Source organism: Hyla sarda, chromosome 1 (assembly GCF_029499605.1).
Source record: "Hyla sarda isolate aHylSar1 chromosome 1, aHylSar1.hap1, whole genome shotgun sequence".
In the NCBI taxonomy this organism is placed as follows: domain Eukaryota; kingdom Metazoa; phylum Chordata; class Amphibia; order Anura; family Hylidae; genus Hyla; species Hyla sarda.
In genome coordinates this window covers 249,171,071-249,191,931 of record NC_079189.1, presented here as the reverse complement: position 1 = coordinate 249,191,931, position 20,861 = coordinate 249,171,071, and the positions used below count along the sequence as shown (strand labels likewise).

At 43.9% G+C, this 20,861-nt stretch overlaps 1 protein-coding gene across 1 annotated transcript in view; it reads left to right on the top strand.

Annotated features, from left to right (window-relative positions):
• Positions 1 to 20,861, top strand: part of LOC130305051 (beta-1,4-galactosyltransferase 1-like) — a 193,409-nt gene that overhangs the window by 135,329 nt on the left and 37,219 nt on the right. Inside the window, exon 6 of the mRNA XM_056551975.1 lies at positions 19,136 to 19,240. Within this exon, the coding sequence (XP_056407950.1) occupies positions 19,136 to 19,240 (105 nt within the window). The remainder of the gene's footprint in view (positions 1 to 19,135; positions 19,241 to 20,861) is intronic.

Here is a 20,861-nt window from a genome sequence, read left to right as displayed (position 1 = left end):
GGGGGAGCTGCCTACCATTGTGGGGGAACTATACTGCCAACTATTGTGGGGGGGGGAGCTGCCAGTGCCTACCATTGTGGGGGAACTATACTGCCAACCATTGTGGGGGGAGGGGGGAGGAGCTGCCTACCATTGTAGGGGAACTATACTGCCAACTATTGTGGGGGAACTATACTGCCAACTATTGTGGGGGGGGGGAGGGGGGAGGAGCTGCCTACCATTGTGGGGGAACTATACTACCAACTATTGTGGGGGAACTATACTGCCAACTATTGTGGGGGAACTATACTGATATAAAATATTTTACTACAGTATTTGGTTCAGAATCTTTTTTTTCTAGATTTTCCTCCTTTAAAATTGGGTGCGTCTTATATGCCGGAGCGTCTTATATGGCGAAAAATACGGTACTCTATGCAAAAAATACACATGATATAAAAAAGTGTGAGGACAGATAGCAACAAGACAATGCAGGGAATAAATAATGATACGATACTGGTAAACAATAACACAAATTCCAACAGCATGTAAACTACAATTCCAATTCCCAAATGTATTGCCACAATCCCATCATTATACTTGCAATCATAAGAGATGTATAGGAAAAAAGCATCCCAGACTGGATGGAGAAGCCAAATAAACTGTGATAAGGAACAAGGACCGGGCCACAGGAGACCCCAAGCGTTCCATCGCTTCTAAGGCGACTTTCTCAGGGGTGTTTTGCTACCACTCATCCCTCCATGTTTTAAATACCTGTACTTATTAGAAATACCTTGCAGCTGGGAGCCATAGCATGCCATCAGTCTCATTGCACTGTGATCACTTTCGGTCCATATTGTGACCTCACTTCCGGCACGTGTGTACGTATCTATGAGCCACATCACATAATCAATGGTACACATACAAGGCATGCGCAATGCATGCAAACGGCCCATCACATCCTAACATCAGCTTTTCCTATACACATGTGGGGCACGTATGAGCCCATAGGCTGGCATCACGGTATCAATCTCATGTACACACACAAGCTCCACTAATCATTTAAGCGTATCTAATAATAAATAGTTAAATTATTAGATAGTTAAATTGTTATAACGGCGCATAGATAAGTTATTACCCAGTTATAATCACGGCACATAAATAAATTATGCTAATGGCGCATCTAGTAAATATCTATTAGTGATGATTGACAAATTATGATTATCCTCACGGCACACAAATAACTTCTAATAAACATGATGCATGATAATAATGGTGTGTCTGGTAAATGTACAATGGTGGTACCTAGGCATCCGACATCAGTGGTAGTAGTACATGCCACATGTCATAGTCAATAATAAATGTACCTTTGTCACACACTAGCATATGAACATAATAGGTAAGCATCATGTCTATACCCCTAAAAAAGAATCATATATCGAAAAGACAAAGGAACATGTGTGGTGACCCACGGTGTATGGCGGGACCACGGGGTGTAGCGGTGTAGGTGGTGGGGTCAAATGGTGTTAACCCCTCATGTTCGTGACGCCAGAGTGGTTTTTCGGTACCAGAACCACACGATCGGTATCTTTGCTATTCCAATGGCTAGGAGAGTCCACAACCAGTTATGGTTTAACGAAGGCTTTACTGAGTTAAGACAGATGGAATTATCTTCACAGAGAGGTGGCCAAGAACCCAGAAGGACCTCGCAGCTTGCTGGGACCAATTAGACTTGTAATTGACTTTAGATAATTATCTTGAGGCTTGACTTTAGACTGGACTTGACTATGGGTAGTGACTAGAGATGAGCGAACTTACAGTGATTCGATTTGTCACGAATTTCTCGGCTCGGCAGTTACTGACTTTAGCCTGTATAAATTAGTTCAGCTTTCAGGTGCTCCGGTGGGCTGGAAAAGGTGGATACAGTCCTAGGGGACTCTCTACTAGGACTGTATCCACCTTTTCCAGCCCACTGGAGCACCTGAAAGCTGAACTAATTTATGCAGGCTAAAGTCAGCAATTGTCGAGCCGAGAAGTTTGTGATGAATCGAATGACGGTAACTTCGCTCATCTCTAGTAGTGACAGCAGACATAGACTTTTGACTTACTGAAATGACTGTAGCTTTGTGGCCTTCCAGATGCTGGTCACTATCACTGATATCTCTGGTGCTTGCTGGTCTCAGTAAAGAAGAGTCTGAGAGAATTGTAATGGCCGCCCCCGTATATAGAGGGGGGCTGAGCCAAAGCCCATTGGTGAAGCTGTGGGTCATAGGTTAAGCTGGTGCTCTCTGGGTAACATCATGTGATAACATAACTGTTACGGCAAGCGCTCCGGGTCCCCGCTCCTCCCCAGAGCGCTCGCAGCGTTTACCTGCTCGCAGCGCCCCGGTCAGACCCGCTGACCGGGAGCGCTGCGATAGTGTCTCTAGCAGGGATGCGATCCGCGATGCGGGACGCGCCCGCTCGCGGTTCGCATCCCAGCCTGCTTACCAGACCTGTCCTCCGTCTGTCCACTCCCGGCGCGCGCGGCCCCGCTCCCTAGGGCGCGCGCGCACCGGCTCTCTGCGATTTAAGGGGCCAGTGCGCCGCTGATTGGCGCCTGGCCCAAATTAGTCATTTCACCTGTGCACTGGTCTATATTACCTCGCTTCCCCTTCCCTGTATTGCCGGATCTTGTTGCCATTGTGCCAGTGAAAGCGTTCCTTGTATGTCCGAAGCCAGTGTTCCAGACCTCCTGCCGTTGCCCCTGACTACGATCCTTGCTGCCTGCCCTGACCTTCTGCTACATCTGACCTTGCTCTTGCCTAATCCCTTGTACCGTGCCTATCTCAGCAGTAAGTCGGGGTTGAGTCGCTATCGGGTGGAACGACCTGGGGGTTACCTGCCGCAGCAAGTCCATCCCGCTTTGCGGCGGGCTCTGGTGAATACCAGTAACCCCTTAGACTCCGTTCCCCTGGTACGGCCCACGTCATCACCCCACTGACACAGAAGATCCACCACCAGTATCCTCTCAGTACCCGGATCCTGACAATAACATAACATGTGACATCTCACAGGTCCTTTAGACAACAAGTTGCAACATCTCACAGGTCCTTTATACTAACTATACATTAGGACACTGACTATAATCCTGGTACCATCAATGACATTCTATAAACAGCAGGGGAGACACTGCAGGAGGGCCCCCAGGTCACTGAGGGACTCAACCTGACAAGGCCTAAGTGTAGTGCAGGATCATGTCCTGTACTGGGACACTACAAACCCCCCTACTTAACATGATTTGCACTCGACGCAGGTTCTGTTAGAGTTGAGGGTCGAGGTGGCCCTGGGGCCGGATGCAGTCCTGAGGCATTTTTGCACACAAACATCCATTCCAGGCTGGTATTAGAAGTAGAGCAGGAAAAAACCCTCAGGTATGGCGCTGCAGACTCTTGTAGACAGATGAGGCGGATACCAAAGGTAATAGGAAAGTCCTCAGCAGGACATTTTATTAAAAAAACTATAAAATGGACAAGATTACGCGTTTCGGGAGGATCCCTCCCTTCCTCAGATCAGGATCCTCCCGAAACGCGTAATCTTGTCCCTTTTATATTTTTTTTAATAAAATGTCCTGCTGAGGACTTTCCTATTACCTTTGGCATCCGCCTCATCTGTCTACAAGAGTCTACAGCGCCATACCTGAGGGTTTTTTCCTGCTCTACTTCTAATATTGACTCCATGGACGACTTGTTTCCTCCTGCAACCCATCGGCATAGCAGCGACTCGCACTACAATATCCAGATTATATCGTTGGTGATATGCTTTTTTGCATAGATCTCAAGGTGAGCGGCCATCTATAAGCCCCGTGGGGTTGCCCCCCCACCCGATCTATTGAGGGTAAATACACGAGACGCCGTCCGTCGGTCCTTTCTTTTCTTTTCTCTACAGATTCCAGGCTGGTGAATTTCCTTTGGTAAAACTAAGAACATAAGAGTCTCTGTAATATTGTCCATACAAGCTCTGATTTTTGGTGTTCAACCGAAAACAGGATTAATAATGACTATGACTAATACACATAACTTTACTTTAAGGACCTTTGACTATGCATTTGAGGACTTGACTATGCATGACAATTGACTATACATAACACTTTTGACTATGCATATAACATAATACTCACGACTAGACTTATGACTGTACATATTAGACACTTTATACATGGCTAGACTCAATACTTTTTACTAGACACTTGCGGATTGGGTTGCCTGAGGCACTCTGCCCAATGCCTTGGCTACTGGGGTCGCTTGAGACCTGCGCAGCACCATCTTTTGGGACTCAGGAACAGCAACCTCTTCGGGACTTATGACAGGTTCCCCCCTTTCAGCAGCCGAAGTAGGTTGTAACTCTGGACTGGCAGGACTTTAACTTGGACTTGGAGGTCATGGGTGAGGAAGATGGACTGGAGTATATTCTTGCGCCAACGGTGACAGAACTTGAGCCGGTGTAGTGACTGGAGTTGGTTGCACAGTCCCACAGGTCAGTATGAAACCGAAGATTGCAGCTGGGCCAGGAGGGAACATGGGAACATCCATGGACAAGTGAATTTCCTCTCCAGGCACATACTCCCTCGCAGGTTTGACTGGGGGTGAGGAAGGTATCGGAAGCACAGGCAAATCCTCCTTGTGACACAACTTGATTTGATTGCGATGAACGACTTGCGGTTCGTACCCTGTTTTCTGGATTGCATACACATCTGAGTCAGGATAGGGTACTGCGGTCAATGTATAGGGCTCCATTTCCCAGATGGTGTTTCCCATTTCTCCAGTTTGTGAGTTCTCTGGAACTTCCGCAGCCAGACCATGTCACCTATTTGGAGAGGTTTGGCAGAGGCATGACGGTTGTAGTCTTGCTGCTGCTCCTGTTGAGCCTCACCTGTCTTTCTGTTGACAATTTATTTTGCTTCCTGGATCCTTCTTTGGTGGTTGGAGACCCATTCCAAAGAAGCTTGTGGAGAGTTATTGAATGGAGCTTGGAGTCGAGACGTGCAATTTTTGGTAGCTGGCCATGTCGGTCCATCATCAAATAGAATGGGGTGTATCCAGTGGAACAGCACACTGTGTTGTTATAAATCTCCAATAGTTCTAGTAACAACTGGGGCCACTCTTCATGCCTGGACACAGACGTTACTCACAGCATGTGAATGAAGACTTGATTGATCCTCTCACAGAGCCCGTTCCCTTGAGGGTGATAGGTAGTTGTCCTCAGTTTCTTACAAGCATGAAATTGACACAGCTCTTGGAAGAGTTGGGCTTCAAAGGCCGTTCCTCAGTTACTGAGGACAGACTCTGGACATCCGAAGATTTGTACCTAATGGGAGTAGAACATCTGGGCTGTGGTTTTGGTTGTAAGATCTTTGACTGGTACGACTACAATCAACATGGAGTAATGATCCACCCTGATTAGAGCATAAGAGTACCCGGACAGGGTAGGAGACAACTTGACATGGTCTAGCGCGACCAACTCGTTAGGCCTTTTACTCTGGATGGAATGAAGGGGTGCTCTGGCATCCTTACACCTGTTCTGATGTTGCAGACAGCACACTCACTGCACCATTTCTCAATGTCACTCCGCATCCCGATCTAGTAAAATCGTCGCCTGACAGTGGCTACTGTTTTGTGCACTCCGAAGTGTCCCGACTGGTCATGGCAGGCATTGAGGACCATCGCTGCGTCCCTTAGGGGAACCAGGATCCGATGAAGACATTCACCTGAAACCGGATCCAAAGAGTTTTGGTACAACAGTCCCTTGTGTCGCCACAGACGCTTCAACTCGTAGTCGCTCTGAGCCCGAAGTAGACGGGTTGTTACCTTTTTCATTAGAAGGTAGTCCAACAGATCCCCCATGACTCAACTTTCGTCTTGCAGAGTCCTCCAGGTGTATAAATCTTCCTGGACTTTTTTGGACCTAGATTCGCCCTCTTTGAGGGTAGTCCCAGTATTCTGACTCACGAATCTCTGGTAGAACGGGGGCATCTCCACGTCTTCCCACTTGTCTTCAACAGGTGGTTCTTCACCTGGGGCCATTCGAGATAGTATAAGCGTTGACATTGGACTTGCCGCTTCTGTACTTGATGGTGAAGTCATAATTGGCCAACCTTGAAGCCCACCGCTGCTCAATGGCACCCAGTTTGGCGGTCTTAGGGTGGCCAACGGATTATTATCCGCATAGACAGTGAATGGTGTGGCAGCCAGGTAATCTTTAAACTTCTCAGTCACAGCCCATACGAGAGCAAGGAGTTCCCGCTTGAAGGAGCTTTAATTGGCATCATTCTTTTCTGCTCCGTGCAGATTACGATTGGCATAGGCTATCACCTGTTCTTGTCCTTCCTAGACTTGGGATAAGTAAACAAATAAAAAAGAGAAGGCCCAAGGAGTCGCCTAGTGTATTACCCTAAAAATTATTACAAAAACCCACGTAAAGTGGGGATACGTAAGGGGTCTAATGAATGGCCGCTCACCTGGAGCGTATGATAATACGCATATAACCTCAATCTGAGGTAATGAAGGAATCCGTGCAAGCCTACAGGTCTTCAGGATGGATCCAAAAAGGAGATCCTGTTGGTGAAATTAGTATTGGAAAAATTGACCTGGCATCAGGCGCTCGGGGATCCAGAGAGATCTCACAACCAGGTCATGGAGGTGGATAGGAATTCAAGCTTTATTAGTATACAACAACGCGTTTCGGGGTTAGCATACCCCTTCTTCAGATTGACAGATTTGTACAGTACAGTGCAACAGAGAGCTTTTTATACACACATTGATTGAGAAACAAAATGGTGGCAAGGTCACAGGTTCAGGATGGGAGGTACAGCAGTAGCAATAAAAATGCAAAAAAAAATGGGAACTTTATATTTAGATTGACTCTTGTATTTTATACCTATATATAGGGATAACAGTAACTTCAAATAAAGAGAAGGAAATGTGCTTTATTAGGTAATGTAAGGCAAAGGTGTAATACTTGATCCGGTTCATGTGTTAAATGGAGGCTTGATGCGCACTCGTTGTGAACATTGCCATGCGCTCCACGGCATGTAAACAACGGCCGCATGTCGCCGCTCTGTTTATAAACAGAGTGGAGATGCGGCGTGTGGGTTACTACGGACGTGTCGCTAAGGAGCGGGTCCGTGAAGATGATATGTTACGGAGCAGGCGCACGTTTTAGCGCTGCTCTGTGTATGTCAGGTAGAAGGTAACTATATAACTAATGTGTGGAACGAAGTTTTAATGGCACAGTTTGCTTGATATATAGAGATGAATATAGTACATGAATATTTTAAACAAAATATATTGTTATAGAATAAGTTTGTATCAACAAAAATCAAAAAGGGTGCATATGTATATGAAAATTGGATGAATCAATTAATAGGATAACAAGGACTGGATAATATACATGCAAATAAATAAATAAATACTGTAATATATTTAATATATTAGAATAAATATGTATAAAAAATGATGAATAATAAATAAATAAATGCTATAGGAGACTTCATGTGGGAATGTATGAAAATATGATAATATGAAAATATAAAATTCTATAAAAACCACACATTAGTCCAAAAAATATATATCACATAGGATACGGAAAAACAGAGAGGGTTTTTATGTATCTACTTCCGCACAGCTATACTCACAGGTTACTCTCAATAAATTCATTTAAACCAAGGGGCTGAAGTGTGCGTAATTTAAATATCCAAAAATTTTCACGTTGCCTAAGTGTATTAAAACGCTGGGGAACATCTTTATTGATCTGTTCTATGGCAGATATCTTGAAGACCGAAAAATCGCCCTCATGATATAGCGAAGCATGGCGTGACACACTGTGAAGCTGGTACTTGAGGGTTACATTGCTACGGTGTTTGTTGATCCGATTTCTTAAACACTGTGTGGTACGGCCTACGTATTGCAGGCCGCACGGTACATTCTGGAGCCATTTCTTATAATGACAGCTTCTGAAATCTAAGTAACTGTTGCTGTCCACCTTTTTAAAAAAAAAGTCTTAGTATTGAGAGTGTTATCTTCAGTATAAAAAACACACACATCTAAAAATTCTGCATGATTGAAGTAAAATTCCTGTGTAAAAGTGAGTCCCCATTTGTTATTGTTAAGAAAATATAAAAACTCTGAAAGATCAGAGCGAGAGCCATCCCATATGATAAAAATGTCGTCAATGTAACGTTTATAATATATACAGTGACTAAAAAGTGGATGTGTGTACATTTCAGTTTCTTCAAAGCGTCCTACAAATAGATTTGCGAAACTTGGCACGAAACGCTTGCCCATTGCGGTGCCTCTCTGTTGTAAATAAATATGATTTAAAAAAGTAAAATAGTTATGAGTTAAAATAAACTCTATTCCTTTGAGTATAAAAGTTTTTTTGTTCGGCCGGTATAGTCATATCGTATTCCAGATAAAAAGAGATGGCATTCAAACCTAGTTGGTGATCAATGATTGTATATAATGAGGAGATGTCCATTGTCACGAAAATAAAATGTTTTTGCCATTTTAGTGGTAAAATGGAGGAAATGAAGTCTGTTGTATCTTTTAGATGGGATTTTAAGGTGATGACATATCTTTGTAGTATGATGTCAATATAATGCGACAGGTTTGAGGTAATGGAATTAATGCCAGATATAATTGGCCTTCCAGGAGGGTGAACTGGGTCTTTATGTACTTTAGGAAGGTAATAAAAGATGGGGAGGGCGGGTTCTGGAATTAAAATGTACTCCATCTCTTGCTTGGTGAGAATATCCTTATCAAAATAAAAAGTAACTAGGTCTTTTAATTCGGCCGTAAATTTAACAGTAGGGTTAAAAGACAATTGTTTGTAAAAATTAGTATCTGCTAGTTGTTTTAGAGCTTCAGTAATGTAATCATCTCTATTTAAAATGACGATTCCACCCCCTTTGTCAGCGGGCTTGATAACTATATCATTGTTGGTAGACAGTTGTTTTAGGGCATATTTTTCTTTTCCAGAAAGGTTGAGGTTGGTATTTTGTGGTTTTAATTGTTCAAAGTCTTTAGCTACTAATGAAAAAAAGGTATCAATATAATTACCCCTATGATGGAGGGGATAAAATTTAGATTTCGGACGTAAGTTGGTGTTAAGAGGGGGAAGTGAAGGGTAAGTGTCAGGAGAAAGGGGGCTGGATTGAGGAGGTTTCGGTGGATTTGTTTGTTCTTCCATATTGAAATGGCGCTTGATTGTAAGTTTCCTATTGAATGAATGTAAATCTAGGAATAGTTGGAATTCATTCGAATTATTGGTGGGGCAGAAGGAGAGACCTCTTTCTAATACCATTCTTTCTGTAGGTGATAAGGAGTGGGAAGATAGATTGAATATTTTAACTGTATTTAGGTCAGTGGGTTGGGTAGAAATTTCCTTTTTTCTTCTTTCTCTACGGGCTTGTCCGCTTCTACATCCTCTCTTTCTGAATTTTTTCTTTTCATTTTCGTTTTTAGAGCAGGAGCTATGTGGATTTGTTCTGTTGTAGTCACGGTTTGGTTGGGCTGGAAGGGAGATGTAATCGTTGGGGGCAGGCCTAAAAAAACTGTGGTGTCTATCATGTTAAAAGAATGATCGGGGGGAATATTTGAAGTAAGAGGTGTGTAAAATTGATGATCCGGAGGTTGATTAGCAGTTGGAGAAATGGCATCATGGATGGTAAGAAGGGAGTCTTCTGAAGATAATTCTGTGATAGAATCATATCGACCAGAGGGTAAAATAGGTGGAGATGGTTTGTCTTCTATTAATGCCAGTAGGTCTTGTGGAATGATTTGAGGAATGGGGTGAATTTGTACGTGGTGAGTAATAGTACGGTTTGGATGTGGCTTGGTTATAGGTGTAGGGGGAGGGTGAGAAATGTGGTTTGTATTGGGCATGGGGTTGGTAGTCACAGATTGGATAGAACTAGGGTTGGTGTTCTGAGCAATGGATGGTTTGGACCCAGAACGAGCAGAAGGTATAAATGTGCATGCCGGCTGAGAAGTATAACGCTGACTATGATGAGATTTGCGATTAAGGGCCTTTGGATTTGACAGGATGATTAGTGACTGATATATAGGATACATTAGATGTATTAGATATATTAGTGGAATTACTGAGTTTAATGTTGTTCTGTAGTTGATTGGGTTTATCCGGTTTGAGCCAATAAAGTATATTGTTGGTGGCATAATCTAGGCGATCTCTAGTTAGTGTGCCTAATTTTTTGTTTAAAATGTCTTTTTCTATTTTATGAATTTTTGTTGTGAGATTTTTATTCCAGCTGGTAAATTCAATAAGATGGCGATATTTTTCTACATCATTAAGGCATATGTCAATTTTGTCTGCTATATTTTCCACTAAATTATTCCTTTTCTCAATTAGTACTAATTTTTACAAACAATTGTCTTTTAGCCCTACTGTTAAATTTACGGCCGAATTAAAAGACCTAGTTACTTTTTATTTTGATAAGGATATTCTCACCAGAACCCGCCCTCCCCATCTTTTATTACCTTCCTAAAGTACATAAAGACCCAGTTCACCCTCCTGGAAGGCCAATTATATCTGGCATTAATTCCATTACCTCAAACCTGTCGCATTATATTGACATCATACTACAAAGATATGTCATCACCTTAAAATCCCATCTAAAAGATACAACAGACTTCATTTCCTCCATTTTACCACTAAAATGGCAAAAACATTTTATTTTCGTGACAATGGACATCTCCTCATTATATACAATCATTGATCACCAACTAGGTTTGAATGCCATCTCTTTTTATCTGGAAAACGATATGACTATACCGGCCGAACAAAAAACTTTTATACTCAAAGGAATAGAGTTTATTTTAACTCATAACTATTTTACTTTTTTAAATCATATTTATTTACAACAGAGAGGCACCGCAATGGGCAAGCGTTTCGCGCCAAGTTTCGCAAATCTATTTGTAGGACGCTTTGAAGAAACTGAAATGTACACACATCCACTTTTTAGTCACTGTATATATTATAAACGTTACATTGACGACATTTTTATCATATGGGATGGCTCTCGCTCTGATCTTTCAGAGTTTTTATATTTTCTTAACAATAACAAATGGGGACTCACTTTTACACAGGAATTTTACTTCAATCATGCAGAATTTTTAGATGTGTGTGTTTTTTATACTGAAGATAACACTCTCAATACTAAGACTTTTTTTTAAAAGGTGGACAGCAACAGTTACTTAAATTTTAGAAGCTGTCATTATAAGAAATGGCTCCAGAATGTACCTTTTGTACAATTTAAGCGCATCTGCCGTAATTGCACCTTAAATACAGACTATGTCCAACAGAGCAAATTACTTGTTAGTAGATTTCAAGCGAAGAAATATCCGAAAAAAATCGTAACTTCTGCTAAAACCAGAGCAAACAAACTGACACAATCTGACTGTCTTACCAAAAAAATTTTGACAGTAGATACATCATTAGATAAACGATGTTGCAATTTTATTACCACCTTTTCTAATAATAACAAAGACATTACATCTATACTTGCCAAACATTGGAACATTCTTTTAAATGATCCTTTTTTACAAAAAACTCTTCCTCCAAAACCACAAGTCACAAGCACGCTCCCTAAAAAACATACTCGCCCCAAGTAACTTAAAAACTCTACAAAATAAACCTTCCAACTTTTTACAAAAGAATGGTTGTTTTAAGTGTAACCATGTGCGCTGTAAATGCTGTGTAAATTTAACGCATATGGCAAAAGAGTTTCACTCTGCGGTCACCAAAGAGATCTTTCCTATCAAATCACATATATCCTGTGACTCCCAATATGTTGTATACCTCTTACAGTGCCCGTGCGGCCTGCAATACGTAGGCCGTACCACACAGTGTTTAAGAAATCGGATCAACAAACACCGTAGCAATGTAACCCTCAAGTACCAGCTTCACAGTGTGTCACGCCATGCTTCGCTATATCATGAGGGCGATTTTTCGGCCTTCAAGATATCTGCCATAGAACAGATCAATAAAGATGTTCCCCAGCGTTTTAATACACTTAGGCAACATGAAAATTTTTGGATATTTAAATTACACACACTTCAGCCCCTTGGTTTAAATGAATTTATTGAGAGTAACCTGTGAGTATAGCTGTGCGGAAGTAGATACATAAAAACCCTCTCTGTTTTTCCGTATCCTATGTGATATATATTTTTTGGACTAATGTGTGGTTTTTATAGAATTTTATATTTTCATATTATCATATTTTCATACATTCCCACATGAAGTCTCCTATAGCATTTATTTATTTATTATTAATCATTTTTTATACATATTTATTCTAATATATTAAATATATTACAGTATTTATTTATTTATTTGCATGTATATTATCCAGTCCTTGTTATCCTATTAACTGATTCATCCAATTTTCATTTACATATGCACCCTTTTTGATTTTTGTTGATACAAACTTATTCTATAACAATATATTTTGTTTAAAATATTCATGTACTATATTCATCTCTATATATCAAGCAAACTGTGCCGTTAAAACTTCGTTCCACACATTAGTTATATAGTTTCCTTCTACCTGACATACACAGAGCAGCGCTAAATCGTGCGCATGCTCCGTAACATATCATCTTCACGGACCCGCTCATTAGCGACGCGTCCGTAGTAACCCACACGCCGCATCTCCGCTCTGTTTATAAACAGAGCGGCGACATGCGGCCGTTGTTTACATGCCGTGGAGCGCACGGCAATGTTCACAATGAGTGCGCATCAAGCCTCCATTTAACACATGAACCGGATCAAGTATTACACCTTTGCCTTACATTTCCTAATAAAGCACATTTCCTTCTCTTTATTTGAAGTTACTGTTATCCCTATATATAGGTATAAAGTACAAGAGTCAATCTAAATATAAAGTTCCCAGTTTTTTTGCATTTTTGTTGCTACTGCTGTACCTCCCATCCTGAACCTGTGACCTTGCCACCATTTTGTTTCTCAATCAATGTGTGTATAAAAAGCTCTCTGTTGCACTGTACTGTACAAATCTGTCAATCTGAAGAAGGGGTATGCTAACCCCGAAACGCGTTGTTGTATACTAATAAAGCTTGAATTCCTATCCACCTCCATGACCTGGTTGTGAGATCTCTCTGGATCCCCGAGCGCCTGATGCCAGGTCAATTTTTCCAATACTAAGACTTGGGATAAGACCACCCCCAAACCTTCGAAGCTTGCATCAGTGTACAGCGGGAACGGCTGAGTGTAGTCTGGATACGCCAGGATGGGTGGCTCCGTCAATAGGTGTTTCAGGGCTTGGAAGGCTGTCTCATGCTCTTTGGTCCAGGCCACAGGTAGCTTCCCACTGTAGTTCTCCTTCACTGTACCCCGCAAGAGGGCTGTGAGGGGTTCTGCAATCTGGGTGAAGTGAGGAATGAAGCAGCGTTAATAGCCGGCAAATCCCAGGAAGCTCTGGACGTCTTTCACTGTGCGCGGGGTAGGTCAGTTCTTAACAATTTCTACCTTGTTGGGATTAGACGTGACTCCCTCAGCGCTAACAACATGACCTAGGTAGTGTACCTGAGGTTTGAGCAGATGGCACTTGATCTTCAATCCATGTTTGATCAACACTTGGAAGACATTTGACAGATGACCAAGGTGCTCTTGGTAGGACTAGAGCAGTGTTTCTTAACCTGGGTTTGATCGAACCCCAGGGGTTCGGTGAGTCAGTCCCGGGGGTTCGGCGGGGGCTGTTGGCTGTCCGGGCATGCTGGGAGATGTAGTTTTGCAACATCTGGAGGTCCGCAGGTTTAAGACCACTGGCCTACATAATGTGGGGGAACACTGCCTGCCTAATGTGGGGAACACTGCCTGCCTAATGTGGGGTAACACTGCCTACATAATGTGGGGGAACACTGCCTGCCTAATGTGGGGAACACTGCCTGCCTAATGTGGGGTAACACTGCCTACATAATGTGGGGAACACTGCCTGCCTAATGTGGGGGAACTCTGTCTGCCTAATGTGGGGGAACTGTCTGCCTAATGTGGGGGAACACTGCCTGCCTAATGTGGGGAACACTGCCTGCCTAATGTGGGGAACACTGCCTGCCTAATGTGGGGGAACTCTGTCTGCCTAATGTGGGGGAACTCTGTCTGCCTAATGTGGGGGAACTGTCTGCCTAATGTGGGGGAACACTGCCGGCCTAATATGGGGGAACTGTCTGCCTAATGTGGGGGAACACTGCCTGCCTAATGTGGGGGAACACTGCCTGCCTAATGTGGGGGAACACTGCCTGCCTAATGTGGGGTAACACTGCCTACCTAATGTGGGGAACACTGCCTGCCTAATGTGGGGGAACTCTGTCTGCCTAATGTGGGGGAACTGTCTACCTAATGTGGGGGAACACTGCCTGCCTAATGTGGGGGAACACTGCCTGCCTAATGTGGGGGAACACTGCCTGCCTAATGTGGGGTAACACTGCCTACCTAATGTGGGGAACACTGCCTGCCTAATGTGGGGGAACTCTGTCTGCCTAATGTGGGGGAACTGTCTACCTAATGTGGGGGAACACTGCCTGCCTAATGTGGGGGAACACTGCCTGCCTAATATGGGGGAACTGTCTGCCTAATGTGGGGAAACACTGCCTGCCTAATGTGGGGGAACACTGCCTGCCAAATGTAGGGGGACACTGCCTGCCTAATATGGGGGAACACTGCCTGCGCCTAATGTGTGGGGGAACACTGCTTGCGCCTAATGTGTGGGGGAAACACTGCTTGCGCCTAATGTGTGGGGGAACACTGCCTGCGCCTAATGTGTGGGGGAACACTGCCTGCGCCTAATGGGTCTTAATGGTTTTGTTCTTTAATGGTTTTGTTCATTTTGTGCACCTATGTATAAATATATACTTAAATATATACCTATGTTTTGAACTTGAAAAAATCATATTTTATTTTTCCAATTAAGAGGGGGTACGGTGAATGCGCATATGAAACTGGTGAGGTTCAGTACCTCCAACAAGGTTAAGAACCACTGACTTAGAGTATACGATGACATCATCAAGGTACAGCAGGACACTCTGGAAGTTTAAATGGCCCAAGCATCGCTCCATCAGCCGCTGGAAGGTAGCAGGGGTATTGCACAGCCCGAATGGCATACTCTTGAACTCAAACAGTCTCATGGGTGTCACGAAGGCTGTCTTCTCTCGGTCTTCTACAGCCATAGGCACTTGCCAATACCCACTGATTAAGTCCAAGTTGGAGAAGCGTCCTTATGGGTGAAGTCATTCAGTTTCCACACAGAAACGGATGGTCCCATCCTTCTTTTTGACCAGAACAAGGGGTGCCGCCCAGGGACTCTGACTTTCCTGAATGATGTCTGCGTCCTTCATGTCGACTAACATCTTCTTGACAGTTTGATACATGCCTGGTGCGACCGGACGGCGTCTCTCTTTGTGACTGGACTCCTTGCTGCTCGAAATAGTGGATGATCTTCCAATTGTATAGGCTCTAACGGGGTTTGATAGTCCTTGTTTCTTACTCCGGGACGTGCACGGCACCACAGGACTGTCTCTGTATCTCTGCTTGGAGAACCTTTAAGTGGTGCTGCACAGCCCGCTGACCTGGGGGGGGATATGTATGGGAGAGAGGCATGCAAAGACTCTACTGTGTCATTAAAGCAATGTTTCATGATATTCATCCCCAATATGAATTCTGCAGACCCCTTATCAGACACATCAGTTACAATCACTCCCTGTCCCTTAAGCACATGTTTTCCCACTTGAATGGTGGGCTCCCAATATCCATGCCTGGGTATTGGTTTCCTGTTACCTGCCACTACCTTGAAATCAACACTGTCAGGTTCACACAACAAGTTAGCATTCCAGTGCTGGTAAAACATGTCTTTAGATATAGTGGACACTTGTGACCCTGTAGCTATTAGCGCCTCCAACGGGATACCTTCTACAATTACTTTTATATATGAGCAGGAGGCGACATATGGTGAGAGTCCTGACTTAGTTTATTCTGAGCTCGGACCTGATCTAGGGGAAATCCGTTTAAATCCCAACATTGTACCTTCCAATGTCCCAATTTGTTGCAATAGGTACAAAAGGGCCTTTGAATCCCTGGGGGCCTATTGGGTGGATTATGGCGGGGGTTAACTTGACGAGGGGCAGGAGCAGATACAGGTCTCTTCGGTAGGGGCAGTTCACGGTGTGCCTGAGCGGCCTGACTGGCAAGTTCCTTCACAGCCTGAGTCAATTGTTCAATGCCCTGTTTGACACTCTGAATTTCTGAGGATGTGGAGGCTGGTAGGGTATTGGAAACTGGGGCGGGAGCTGGTGGTGATGGTGGTATGGGGCCGGCTGCCACACCCAGGGGTTTCTGGCATAAGGTTATAACTCTCCTCAGACTCGGGCTCTATAACCTGAATAGCCAGCCTTTTAAAAGCAGAGTAGGACAGATTGGGATTTTGTACTGTTAACATCCTGAACTGAGCTTTGTCCCATTTGTTATGAGCCCCATCAATAAACCTTTCCATCAGTACTTTGTTACCCTGATCTGGAGTGATAAGTCTAACTTCTGAACAGTCTCTAGGGAATTTTGTAGGGCTACGGCATAAGCTTTCAGAGTCTCACCTGACTTTTGTCGCCTCTCGTACAACCGAAGGTGTACCTCTGACGGAGAATGTGACTCAAATACCTGATATAACCCCTCGAAGATCTGCTCTACCGTCACCTTCTCGGAGGCTGGCCAGGTGCGGACTTCCTCAAGTGCTGGTCCTTGTAGTTGTCCTCTGAGCAGCGGTACCTGTTGGTTAGGGTGGAAAGAGTAAAAGACAAACAAGCTCTGGATATTCTCCTTGAAATCCCTCAGGGTGAAAGGGTTTCCGCTTTATGTAGGAAGGATAGGATTCCCCAGAAAGACTGGTGCGGTTGCTGGGGCACCCACGTGATTGACATGGACTGCAAGCGGGACCAGCAGGATTCCTACCACTGGTGTAGCAGATGTTCCTGCTGCTGGTGATGGAGGGGTACTCTTGCTGGGTCGATCTGGAGAGCTGGGTGCTGACATGTTGCCAATCTCTTTGAGTGCGTGTCACTTTAAGAAGACTTAAGATGGATTGAGTTGGATTGATGGATGGATTGAGTTCGCTGTCGCTTTAAGAAGACTTGAGTACGTTGTCTCTTGAAAAAGAATTGAGTGCGTTGTCTCTTGAAGAATTATGTGCGCTGTCTCTTTAAAGGGGTACTCCGCCCCTAGACATCTTAAGATGTCAGATCGGCGCGGTCCCGCTGCTGGGGAGCCCTGGGATCCCCGCTGCGGCACCGCGCTCTCATTACAGCACAGAGCGAGTTCGCTCTGTGCATAATGACGGGCGATACAGGGGACAGAGCAGCGTGACGTCATGGCTCTGCCCCTCGTGACATCAGGGCCTGTCCCCTTAATGCAAGTCTATGGGAGGGGGCGTGATGACCGCCACGCCCCTCCCATAGACTTGTATTGAAAAGGGCGGGCCGTGACGTCATGAGGGGCGGAGCCGTGACGTATCGATGCTCCGGCTCCTGTACTGCCCGTCATTACGTGCAGAGCGAACTCGCTCTGTGCTGTAATGAGAGCGCGGTGCTGCAGCGGGGATCCCAGGGCTCCCCAGCAGCGGGACCCCGGCAATCTGACATCTTATCCCCTATCCTTTGGATGTCTAGGGGCGGAGTACCCCTTTAAGAAGAATTGAGTGCGCTGTCTCTTTAAGCTGCCCGGCAATAGACTGTAACAAGTAGCTGCAGACTATGTTGGGCACCGAGGGGTTAACGATGACTGCCACCGGTGCTGGAGACTTATTGCGGTAAATTGTTGGTTTATGCAGAGTCTACGCTGCAGCGGGTACTTGCTGGGATTTGGGAAAGCTGGACGCAGCCGCTGGGACCTTCCCTGTGGCTGTGCCCAGGGAACTTCTGGTTTGGTCCAGGTGGCAAATTCTTCTCCGGTGCAACATATATGCCCTATGTTGGTAAACATCAGATTAAGATGTGAGTATCACAATTCCTCCTGCAAATTACTGATACCCAAAAGCCTAGACAGGGTTTGTCACACTGGGTATATCATTAAAGGGAAACTGACAGGCTGTTCACCCGCACTAAACCCAATACACTGGGCTATAGTGTGGGTGAACAGGAGTAAAATTATGTTATAGTTATAAATTAGGTCCAGCCTTTCTCTAAATATTGCCCCCATTGCAAGTTTGCAAAGTCAGTCTTGGGCGCAATAGAGGCGGAGCAGGCTTGCCGAGTTTTCCTGCCTCCATCCTGTTTGCCACTCTATGCCTGCCCATTTTCTGCATATTTAAAAGTCTTCACTGTCAAATACTAGTTATTTTGCAAATTCTTGTATATTCCAGCATAATAAGCATATATATGTGTGTGGTGCCCATCTCTTCAGTGTTAAACCTAGGGCTGTGTGAAGATTCCTGCATGAAGTGGGTGCTGGGTGAGGCATGTACTTTGCCAGTTCTGTCATATAGAGGTCAGGTCAGGGCATATAGTGGGAGACTGATCAAAACCTTTGCAGAGGAAAAGCCCTCTGCAAAATAAAAGAAGCAATCTGATTGGTTGCAATAGACAATTGCACCACTCTTTCCCTGCACAGGTTTTGATAAATCTTCTCTATAATACAGTATATTAAAGTGCATCTGTTACATTTTCTGTGTAAATAAAGCCTCCGGCGCTGCCAAAATGTATGTATGCATGGCAACCCTTTATAGAAGCTGTTCTTCTGTAGCTCCACTGTGTCCCTGGGCTACAGCGCCTCTTCCCTGTGACGTCACACCGCTCTTTGCAGTGCATGCATTTTTTAAACTATGAAAAGTGTCCTTTTTTTCTTGAGCCCCTGCCCTTCAAAATGTCTGTACACATTCCTGAAAAGGACGATAAACGTTATACCACAGGTATTGATGCCATTCTGTACAACAAATCTTTTTTTTTAATTTCTTGTTTATTTTGGCACTTTGTAAATAGACTGGCTTATCCAAGCAATACTAAACAAAGGATTAAATAAATTGGTAGTAGCTCATACATGATGATATAAATACACATTTATCCACTCACCCCACACTTCATTAATAGACTTACAACTCTTTTTTTTTCAGAGTGGTAGCAGCAGGAATGAAGATTGAACGCCCAGATCCAAAAATTTCAAGAGCCAAAGCAATTTTGCACCATAGAGACCCTGGTAATGAAAAAACAGGCAAAAGGTAAAGTATATGAAGAGGTCAATGAACCCTCTGGACATTGCAAGATACTCAAAAGTACTTAATATCTTAAAGAGTACCTGTCATGAGTTTGATAATTTTTTTAATCCTCAAAGTTTACTCTCCCGGTCATAATAAAACACCCCCTGCTTTTTTAAAAATTATTATTATTTGTTAGTTTTCTACATTAACCCCTTAAGGACACATGACGTACTGGAACGTCATGTGTCCACTCCCGATCTATAACGCGGGGCCACGGCGTGGCCCCGCGTCATAGCGGGTCGGGCCCGGCCTCTAACAACGGCCGGGACCCGTGGCTAATAGCGCGCGGCATTGATCGCTGTGCCGCGCGCTATTAACCCTTTAGACGCGGCGTTCAAAGTTGAACGCCGCGTCTAAAGTGAAACCGAAAGCATCCCGGCTAGCTCAGTGGGCTGTTCGGGATAGCCGCGGTGAAATCGCGGCATCCCGAACAGCTGACAGGACAGCGGGAGGGCCCCTTCCTGCCTCCTCGCTGTCCGATCGCCGAATGACTGCTCAGTGCCTGAGATCCAGGCATGAGCAGTCATCCGGCAGAATCGTTGATCGCTGGTTTCTTATGAGAAACCAGTGATCAACATAGAAGATCAGTGTGTGCAGTGTTATAGGTCCCTATGGGACCTATAACATTGCAAAAAAAAAGTGAAAAAAAAAAGTGAATAAAGATCATTTAACTCCTCCCCTATTAAAAGTTTGAATCACCCCCCTTTTCCAATAAAAAAAAAAACACAGTGTAAATAAAAATAAAAATAAACATATGTGGTATCACCGCGTGCGGAAATGTCCGAATTATAAAAATATATCATTAATTAAACCGCTCGGTCAATGGCGTGCGCGCAAAAAAATTCCAAAGTCCAAAATAGTGCATTTTTGGTCACTTTTTATATCATTTAAAAATGAATAAAAAGTGATCAATAAGTCCTATCAATGCAAAAATGGTACCGTTAAAAACTTCAGATCACGGCGCAAAAAATGAGCCCTCATACCGCCCCATACACGGAAAAATAAAAAAGTTATAGGGGTCAGAAGATGACAATTTTAAACGTATTAATTTTCCTGCATGTAGTTATGATTTTTTCCAGAAGTCCGACAAAATCAAACCTATATAAGTAGGGTATCATTTTAATCGTATGGACCTACAGAATACATATCAGGTGTCATTTTTACCGAAAAATGTACTACGTAGAAACGGAAGCCCCCAAAAGTTACAAAACAGCGTTTTTTTTTTCAATTTTGTCGCACAATGATTTTTTTTCCCGCTTCACCATAGATTTTTGGGCAAAATGACTGACGTCATTACAAAGTAGAATTGGTGGCGCAAAAAATAAGCCATCATATGGATTTTTAGGTGTAAATTTGAAAGAGTTATGATTTTTTAAAGGCAAGGAGCAAAAAACGAAAATGCAAAAACGGAAAAACCTCCGGTCCTTAAGGGGTTAATATTGTTCTGTATCTTCTGCTCAGTCTCAGTGTGCTCAACAGACTGGGAAGGGGCATTCCTAAACAGACGTGACATCATCTGAAGCCTTGCTGGGGAGAACTTCCTCTTTCACTCTGCTAGATACAGCCCAGAGCAGTTCAGTGT